We start from the raw sequence: 9,833 nt of genomic DNA on the forward strand, positions 1-9,833 counted from the left end.
TGTAAATTACAATTAAGAAAATTATTCGAATTTGATTAACATAAAGTGTGAATTGGATACCACATCATACATCATACACCAAACATATCACTAAGTAAGTAAAACCATCTTTAAAAGTTTGTTTTATTTTTATATGCATGGCAGCATGTATAGTACAAGCTAAGAACTTATATATATACTAACAACATAGAAATCTTATTGAATTAATTATGTTTGCACTTTATAGTATAAAGACATGCATTCTCTTATTATTGTATACCAACTTGGTGTGTAACAAGTTGCAAATCAACCTGAGGCGACTCCAATAAGCATGCATGCAACCCAATGAACAAATAGCTAAGGTGATCTGGATATGCTCATGCAAGCGAATGAACAATAGCAAACTTAGCTTGAAGAACTAATCATTGATTTCGATGATGATGATGGTTCCCTGAATTTGTTAATAATTGCTGCTTAATTAGTGGTTGGTTAGGAATGGGGAACATGCCCGCTATGATAGAGGTTTTATTATATATATATATATATATATATATATATATATATAATTTCAATTACAAAAATTATATTCTACTTATTCAGTCACTTCTTTCTAGGCTCTGTTTGGCAAACCTAGCTGAAAAGTTATAAGCTATACTAGGAGCTGAAAACTGAAGACCTGTTAAGCTAGCTGTTATGATTGAAAGTGTTTGGTAAAATTAGTTTTTTGATAAGTTGATAATAATAATAATAATAATAATAATAATAATAATAATAATAATAATAATAATAATAATAATAATATTTTCGGTGAAAGTTGCGGATAAAGGAGAAGAGAAAAAAGTTTTAATTGGGAAGGGTAAATTATGTAATTTCTTTAAAATAATAAGTATAAAGATGAAAAAAAAAAGTTAAGAAGCTAGGAGCTTATTTTAAGAACATTACCAAACAGAGTTTATAGCTTATTAGTAGCTTAAAATAAACTATAATCTCCTAAATAAGCACGGCCAAACATAGCCCTAGGCTTCCAATTCATTTATGCATAGTAATGCCAAAATAAATACTATCAAAATCTTTTTAAAGGGTTACATCTTTAAACCTTGAATGATTATATTGTTGAAGGAGATTGGTGCTCACTTTAGTGGCCATTCAAATAAGGTAAGGGTACCCAAGTTGAGAAGAAAGTGCCTTGGCTTCAAGAACGGGTGATGAGGGAATCTGCAATCACTTTAAAGGGTGTGCCTGGTACAAAGAACTTGATTAAAAAGATGTTGGTAAAATATGAACTTGTGACTTTCAGATTTTTTGAGTTATTTTTTTCGTCGCTTATAAATTTTTATTTAGCTAATTTTAAAAAGGTGAGACAGTAAGTGATATAGTTATAAAGTGATTTTAAGGTCGGTTTTTAGTATATATATATATATATATATATATATATATATAAAAGAGAGAGAGAGAGAGAGAGTAGCATAATTCATTTTCGGTGCATTGTTATCTCTAAATTGGATGGGGAAGAATTTAGGTTAAAATCATTTTTTAAAGAGTAAATACCCAAAATGGTCCCCGACTATAGCTAAATTCACAAATTGGTCATCGACTTTCAATTTCAACCAATTAAGTCCTTAACTTTGTAATTTTGACACGATTTGGTCCTCCATCTATTTGACCGTTTGTTGTCCGTGATCGACGATCTCCAGAAGAACCTTCAGCTCTCGTCGGAGCACGTGGAGGCCTCCAGGATGACGTTGCATTGGTTCGGAAACACGTCTTCTTCGCTCTGGTACGAACTCAACTACATTGAATCCAAAGGGAGGATGAAGAAAGGCGACCGGATTTGATAGATTGCTTCCGGCAGTGGATTTAAATGTAACAGTGCGGTCTGGAAATGCAACTAGAACCTTAAAAAACCGACGATGGACCATGAAATTACATATATATCCTCAAAATCACAGTCAACAAACGGTCAAATAGACAAAGGACCAAATTGGTGTTAAAATTACAAAGTTAAGGACTTAATTGGTTGAAATTGAAAGTCGATGACCAATTTATGAATTTAGCTATAGTCGATGGACCATTTTGGGTATTTACTCTTTTTTTTTTAAAAAATAATTAACACATAAATTGAAGGGGTCAAACAATGAAGAAATATTGCTTCTTAGGCTATCATTACTGATTACTCATCCGCTCCCCCGTTCTCTGAGCTGCTTTTCGTTTGCTTCTGGAACTTGAGCAAGCAACTCTTTTCTTATAAGTTATATCCTTGCATTTCTTGAAAGAACCGACCAAATATTTTGAAAAGAGAAAAAGAAAAGTCTGAGACCAGAGAAAAATTCATGGCTTCCCCAAACAAACGCAGAGATACAGACTTGATGAAGCTGTTAGTTTTCTGATCATCCCATTATTATGCTTTAATTTTTGTGATTTTTTTTAGCTGAATTTGTTAACTTGGTATGATTTTCTTTTCGTTGGATTAGGATGATGAGTGATTTCCAGGTGGAGATGATAAATGACAGCCTGCATGAGTTCTTTGTGCATTTCCATGGACCCATTGATAGTAAATCATATTTATCCTTACCTCAAGCTTTAATATTTTCTCACTTGGACTGAAGATTTTTATTTTTAATCTTGATTTTTATTTTATTTTTATGCTCTGGGTCTTTCTTGATTTAATCTCTTGAAAACCTGGAATTCATGTTCTGATTGGATTCTTGAAGGGGCAGTAGAAAGATGAAGGGGGTGTTTGGTAAATAGCTTTTAGCTGATTGAGTTAATGGATTTGACTAGTTAATTGCATTAACTGATTGTAGAAAAATGTTTGATAAATTAGTTAAATGATGCAAAATGACTTTCTCAAACAACTAATTGAAAAACTTTATTTGAGCAGTTTTTTGAATTTTAGCATTTTGACACAATAAGTTGTTACAAAAGCTAATTAATCGAACACTCATATTGATTGTTTAACCAAGTCAAACAACTAATATCTTCAGCCTTTTTTCTTTTCACTTCTTTTAGGTAAAATAGTACTCCTTCCTTGATATTTCATAAATGTCTGATTTATAAATTATTAGGATAATAATTAAGACTACCTTGTGCTGGGGTATGGTGTCCTTTTTTGCTTTCTATTGTTTTCTTTTTCCATTCTTGTTTTCCTATTAGGATAAAGAAAGGCCTCATCAATAATTACTATGATTGAAGGTTTGAAGGTGTTTTTCGTCTCTAACTAAAAGTTTAAGCTAACAGTGAGGCTATACATATATGTATTGGTATATTACAAGACCACATCTCACATATCTATATGAGCTTTGAGCCTTTGATATTGTTTTGTTCATACATGTTTAAAATTACTATGATGTTGAATATTTAGCTTAAACTCAATGCATGTTTATAGTTGCAGAAGAAGATTGCTTTTATATGATTATTGGTATATACTTATGTATTGGTATATATTAAGCCTGTCTTACATATCTATAGTAGTTTTTATAATATTTAGTTCAACAGTGATGAACATCATTATAAGGTTGAACATTTGGTTCAAAACCAATGCTCATTTACAGTGACAACAAACATCCATCCCGGGTTCACCTTGGTAGATAAGTTGAGGCTCTGACGTGATATAATTTGGAAGAAGATTGCTTATGGTTGTGAAACTAGTAAGTACATGGCAACATAGTGTTGGACTTTTGATTTCGCTAATGTTCCTAATAATTGTGGCAGGTCTTTATGAAGGTGGTGTTTGGAAGATAAGGGTGAGACTTCCAGATGCATATCCCTATGTATCTCCATCTATAGCTTTCGTTAATAAAATTTATCACCCGAATGTTAATGAGAGGTGAAAAACTCCAGTCAAGAAATTTACTAGTTTTGCTAATTGTTTTGAGAATATGCTGAAACTTTAGTGGTTTGTAATTTTTCAGATCAGGTTCGGTTTGCTTGGACGTTATCAAGCAGGCTTGGAGTCCAATGTATGGTAAGAGAATTCCTACTTCGTGTATGATCCATGAATAAGATTCTTGAACTGTCTTGTTTTGATAGTTCTGCAATCATCCATGCTATATACAGATCTGGTGAATGTATTTGAAGTGTTTCTACCGCAACTTCTGTTGTACCCGAACCCATCTGATCCATTGAATAGGGAGGCAGGTGCTCTAATGATGGAAGACCGTGATGCGTATGAACAAAGAGTTAAAGGTATTGACAATTTCTGACAGTTTACTCAAATGAACCATTTGCATGTCCATCAGGAGAATAAAACTAAACAAATCTATGAAAAGATTTAGGTGGTGTTTGGTAAATGTCTGTTAGCTGATTGGGTTAATGGGTTTGACTAGTTGATAACATTAGCTGATTGTAGAAAAGTGTTTGGTAAATTAGCTAATAGCTGATTACATACAAAATGACTTTCTCAAGAAGCTACTTTGAACAACTTTTTGAATTTTAACATTTTGGAGAAATAGGTTGTTACAAAAAGCTAATTAATCAAACACTCATATTGATTGTTTAACCAAATCAAACAGCTAATAATGACCAAATAAGCCAAAATTGGCTGATAGGCTAACTATTTTACCAAACAAGGTCTTGGTGTTCTCTGAGGTTCTGCATTCTTAATAACTCCTTAAGATTGCTGTTGAACTATATGCATGGCCATCAGTATCATCTATTCATCATCTTAGCTGAAGCTAAGTATGTCTGTGGGCTTTATATCCATATATATTAGCATTCTTGGAAATGAACTGAATGCACTAGGAAGTTTAGTACTTCATTTAATTACTATAATTGGATATGGTAAGCGTACGCATTTATGTGCTTATTCTTTATGAATTGTGTGTGACGGGTATACACTTTGGGCATCCAGAATACTGTCAGACATATGCCAAAGCTGAAGATGGTGAAGCTGGATTAGAAGCGGAGTTGAGTGATAATGAGTTTAGTGACGATGACGATTCTGATTCAGACTACTAGGCAGCAGCTAGCAGGCAGTGTCAATTCCATCCATATTCTTTCAACTGTCTCTCTGTTATCTGGGTACATAAGCTAGCATATCTGGGTTCATGAGAAAATGAACAACAGATACAAATGGTGATCTGCATAGTTACATATCATGTAGCATTTGCTTCAAATAGCAAGTTTATTCTTGACCTTCTGTTTCTTTTCTTGCTCCTCTGATCTTTTGGGCTTTCCTTTGAAGTTTCATTATACAATAGAGTGAATAGAATCTCATGGTTGAAGAAAAATAGAAAATGATCAATCATAATAAATGTATTATGTATATTTTATTAGTTATAAAATGAATTGGTTGATTCTACTACAAGTTTTTTTAAAAAAGAATAAGTATTATTATTGATGGGATAAATATGTAATTACTAGCTCAATCATTGGTTCCAACCGAAAACTCGCTAGGCCTTAGTCTAGTCTTGGTTGAGGTCAACTGTGGTGGAATTGGTTTATTGAGATTGTTATGACATGATAATATTTGAAAGTATTAGAGATGATTTGTTGTTAAGCAATTCGAAATATCTAGGTAGTAAACAAGTTATATAAATGATATGTATTAAATTACATATTAAGAGGATCATATTGCTACAAGTTACTTGATAGGTCAGATAATCCGATTGAAAAATGAAATATAAACCGAAAAATAAACGTGAGTATTACTTAAGCTTCGTCCGTCCACGTCGACGCTGCTTATCACGTAGAGCCGTAGAAGTTGATGCTTCTCTCCTCACGCAAGCAACAGCAACAGACTGGCGGCAATCCTTCGCCCATAGAGCAGTAAACGACGCCGTTCCTTTCCCAGCCGGTAAAACGGTTTCCTGCTTTCCCATCAAAGCCTCAACTACAGTCTCAAACTCTCAACACGACACCATGACCGGCTACTCCGGTTCCATTATCTCTTGTTCCAAAATCTCCCACTATATAAATCTTTCTCTCTCTCTCTCTCTCTCTCTCTCTCTCGTTCTTCGAGACAGTTTCCAATCATTCTCGACTCCTCACCGGAGCTCCGATCTCTCTGCTTTTCACTTCTGTAAGTACAACTTCGTAATCCTCTCTTTTAATTAGATTTGTGTATCCTTTTTGTTGATATATCTGATTGGATAATCTGATCATCTGGAGACTTCAATTTCTTATTATTTTGCTTCCGATTAATATGTTGCTTCATCGAAGTGTTGGATCCATTTCTGTGTCCGATTCTATAGAATCCGTATATTTTTATGAGCGGATACAGATAACAGGTATATGCAGGTGTCTGTGTGTACAACTGTGGATACAAGTACCTCGCATGCGTCGAGTATGTGTGTTCGTTTATGTAGGTTTATTGTTGTTGTTATTATTACTCCGTTTTACTATTGGATTCTCTCTTGCTTTCATAACAAATCAGAGTGTTTTTCGTAGCTTTTAGGGCTTAGTTGGTGGTCAAAGAAACTAGAAGGATGAATTTGGTAGAGTAATAATGTAGAGCTTCACTGATTTGGTAAACATGACACCGTTGGACTTCCTTGTTCTTGACAGAAATGGCTGGTATTGCACCTGAATGATGTAGAATAACATGCCTCGACTTAGTTGGCAGTCTAAGGCAGATGTTTTTAAGTTAATTCTTCATCTTGTTTAGGTCTAAATGCACAGATTGTCATGGAAGATGGCACTGAATACACACTTCCAGTTTACCATTAGCCTTGAAATTGATGTATGCTATTTATTTTTATACATATTATGAGCTTATTCAGTCTCTTATTTTGATATTCAATTGGGCATGCAAGGCTTTCCTATTAATGGCGAGTAATGAGGACACTGAAGAGACTGCTGCCCGTGGAAATGAGTGGGAGGTTGTATCACTAACTGCATCTGCATATGCTGCTGCTCTTGGTTCCAAACAAGAGGACGCAAATGATGAGCATAAAGATAGTGGGGAGTATGAAGCTGAAACTTCCAGTACATTGTTTATGTCTGGTCACTTTGTCTTTCCATCAAGCCAGCATGAGAATTTGTCACTGAAACAAGAAAACAATGAGATTCTTACTGAAAAGGTGGTTAAAGAGGCTGAATTTGTCTCTGCAGAAGGTAGTATGGCAGACATGAAGAATGAAGAGTATCTGAAAAGTAAAGGATTGAGCTCTCCTGAGTTTTCTGGGATACAGATATTTGATGAAAACGGTAACCGGTTATCTATTAGTGGTGCAGAATTTGAAGGTGATGCAGTTTTGCAAGGGTTAAATTTGGTGGATAAGGAACCAAGTCTATATAGTGCTGCAGCATATAGTTCCTTACATAGTGAAGAGCACATGCTTGGTTCAATCGTCTTGGATGAAAGTAGTGCAACCAATGATCCGTTTGAGTCTCTTCAGCAGATCTCTGATTCAGATATATCAAATTCTCCAAAAGCTATGGATGAGAACAAGCCTGACAGAGATGGCCTTCCTTGTCAAGCTTGGTGGAAAAGGCATGCAACTTCTCTTATTGCACATGCTAAAGAGGCAAACACATTATGGTCGATTTGCATGGCTGCAGCTGTAATGGGCCTTGTGATTCTTGGTAAGTGCTGGCAGCATGAGAGGTTACATGTCCTGCAGCTGAAGTGGCAGCTTGGAGTCCACAGTGAGGTATGTTGATTGAGTTACTAGCGTGTATTGATTTTTTTTATTATCATTTTTTTTTTTGATAACAGCGTGTATTGATTTTAATTATTCAAAAATTTATAATGATATGCTGTTGTCCAGTTAGCGTACACAATTGAGTACTATTCAGTTAAACACCTCCACTCTATATTTACCCCCCCCCCCTCCCCCCCCCCCTCTCTCTCTCTCTCTCTCTCTTCCCCCAATTGGTTCATTTTTTGAGCAATTTGACAACATATTTGTTGAATGTGGGAAGAGCAACAGATTCTTCATGTTAGAAATATATAGTGATAAAATAGTGTATTCTTGGATCTGGTCTGGTAGGTTTTTCTGATTTGTTTCTGTAATACAATGATATATTTGCTTTTGAAAAATGTAGTTGCAGCTGTATGATGAGTAATAGATAAGGGAGTCTGTTAGGTCTGCCTTTTATCTTCTACCTGTGATGCTTTTATTTGTCTGCATTTACAGAGGATGTCCAGGATGCTTGGTCCCCTATCACGGCTTAAAGATGTAATTGTTGGCAGTGAACGCCGGGCTTCCTTTATCAGAGGAAGCAACCCAGCGCAACGTTAAGATGATGACGAAAAAATGTGAGAGGTAAAGGCACGGTATTGTATGTGATATGCAAGTTTGACTGATGTTGTAATTTAAATTTTACCTGGGACAAGTCATGTTTTTTTTTTTTTTTTTTTTTTTTTTTTTTTTTTTTTTGGAAATATAAACCACTTCAGAACGCAATTAATATCCTCCACGGCTCCACCAAAACATTACAAAGAAAAAGAGGCGGTTGAGAAGACCACTCCTTACAATCTGTCTCAAAGATGGACAAGGCCGCCCAATTGGCAAATCTCTTAGCAAAAGAGATAATTACATGAGTAAATATACACAAATTATATTTGGTATCTAGCAAAATTAAATCAAAAGAGGTTTCCCCTAAAACATAGTTGAAGTCTTGCATTGATCAAAAAAAAAAAAAAAAATAGTTCAAGTCTTGCACAACCAGGAGGGCATTAGTTTTTGTTAACTGCATCAGCTTCTTTTGGAGAATCCAGCCTAGTCCCATTCTTCCTCCATCCCCATCAACTGCTGGATCAATTTAAGCCAATTAGGGAAGGGATTTTCTCACTTAACAGTAAAACCATTTGGAGTAGAAGTGTTTCGCCACAACTTGTCATTCCTAACCAGCCAAATGTACAAGCATAATATCACAAGGGTACAAATATCACTCTTCTCAAGAATGCGGAAGTTCTGCATCACCCATTCAACAAAGCTATGATGTGCACACAGGTGTAAGAATCTGTTCATACGAACCTTGCATTGCACTAGCCACTAGGGTGTGAAAGATTCAACTTTTCTTTGTCGAAATAAATAAGCAGTAGGAAGGCAGGATACATTGACAGAAAAATCCTGGACCAAAGCCTTGTAGATGCTCTTGATTGTAAAATGACTACTACACACTAGTAAGTACCCCGATGGATTGTAAGAATTTGGGAATGAAATATCATTATATCGTATTAAATTTAAGGTTAAACTTTGAGAATGAAATTTTATTATAAAGAATTGTGATCAAATTATTATGTTCCAAACTCTTTGGTTGGATAATTGAAGTTTGGGATCATTAGATCAACATTTACCTAACTAATCGACATATTTGGGGCAAAATATAATACTCCGTACATGACACTAATAATAATTTATGTGCTCACAACTGTATATTAGAACTACCTGTCATTCATTTTCCAAAAATAGAAATTATATTCTGCAAAATGGACTTTTCAGATTGTGGGCTTGGCTCTTAAGCCTCGGCCCATCCCATTATCCGAAGTTTGTGCTTGAGGTAACCGCTTCTTGGCGGGAAATCCCTTTTATACTCTCTCATTTCCAACCTAGTCTGCGCCCTGTGGACTGCGATTGTCGTTCTAGGATTTGGAATACCAGTTGAGCAGTTCATTTGAAGGAGTTCTCACTTCTCACGATCTCTCCAACTCTCAAAGAAGGTCTTCTCACTTCTCCGACGATTTCCGGTGACTTCTCCTAGCAGGTATTCATCGGATTCCACTTGTGCGACAGATCGATGTTACGCGAACATTTATGCTTGTTTTTGTTTTTATTTTTTCTTCACGAAATTAGGATTAGTGTTGTTTAACTTACATTGTAACGTTTTTTTACATGGATTTTATCTGGCTACTTCAGAATTTTGGGGTTTCCGGTAGGAATGGGTGAAGAGGAAAATCCACAGATTAC

The 9,833-nt window shown here is 35.2% G+C and overlaps 3 protein-coding genes across 7 annotated transcripts in view; all 3 read left to right on the forward strand.

Moving 5' to 3' along the window:
* The first annotated feature begins 2,128 nt into the window (after positions 1–2,128).
* On the forward strand, positions 2,129–5,078 carry LOC109155601 (ubiquitin-conjugating enzyme E2-23 kDa-like). Its single transcript, XM_019303217.1, has 6 exons — positions 2,129–2,353; positions 2,451–2,530; positions 3,691–3,805; positions 3,891–3,943; positions 4,036–4,164; positions 4,829–5,078. Exons 1-6 carry the CDS (start codon positions 2,310–2,312, stop codon positions 4,933–4,935), a joined length of 528 nt encoding a protein of 175 aa, XP_019158762.1. The 5' UTR covers positions 2,129–2,309; the 3' UTR covers positions 4,936–5,078.
* Positions 5,079–5,697: 619 nt separating this feature from the next.
* Positions 5,698–8,283, forward strand: LOC109156187 (ATG8-interacting protein 2-like). Of its 3 annotated transcripts, none has more exons than XM_019304064.1 (3): positions 5,698–6,012; positions 6,732–7,571; positions 8,058–8,283. In XM_019304064.1, the coding sequence occupies exons 1-3, from the start codon at positions 5,839–5,841 to the stop codon at positions 8,160–8,162; spliced, it is 1,119 nt and encodes a 372-aa protein (XP_019159609.1). In that variant the 5' UTR covers positions 5,698–5,838; the 3' UTR covers positions 8,163–8,283. The 3 variants fall into 3 exon arrangements, with proteins under 3 accessions (XP_019159609.1, XP_019159610.1, XP_019159611.1); XM_019304065.1 differs by having other exon boundaries at positions 5,917–5,998; XM_019304066.1 differs by having other exon boundaries at positions 5,927–6,002.
* Positions 8,284–9,438: 1,155 nt separating this feature from the next.
* The window catches only part of LOC109155592 (origin of replication complex subunit 5-like), a 2,907-nt gene continuing 2,512 nt past the window's right edge, over positions 9,439–9,833 (forward strand). The window contains exons 1-2 of one of the 3 annotated variants that reach the window (XR_002049919.1): positions 9,439–9,630; positions 9,803–9,833. The exon at positions 9,803–9,833 is cut by the window's right edge and continues 798 nt beyond it. Coding sequence is in view for 2 of the 3 variants with exons in the window: in XM_019303208.1 (XP_019158753.1) it covers positions 9,805–9,833 (29 nt within the window). In the remaining variant the exon portion in view is untranslated. Of the gene's footprint in view, positions 9,631–9,782 lie in introns of all 3 variants that reach the window. The other 2 variants (XM_019303208.1, XM_019303207.1) reach the window with 2 other exon arrangements.

Source organism: Ipomoea nil, unplaced genomic scaffold, assembly GCF_001879475.1.
Source record: "Ipomoea nil cultivar Tokyo-kokei standard unplaced genomic scaffold, Asagao_1.1 scaffold2704, whole genome shotgun sequence".
In the NCBI taxonomy this organism is placed as follows: domain Eukaryota; kingdom Viridiplantae; phylum Streptophyta; class Magnoliopsida; order Solanales; family Convolvulaceae; genus Ipomoea; species Ipomoea nil.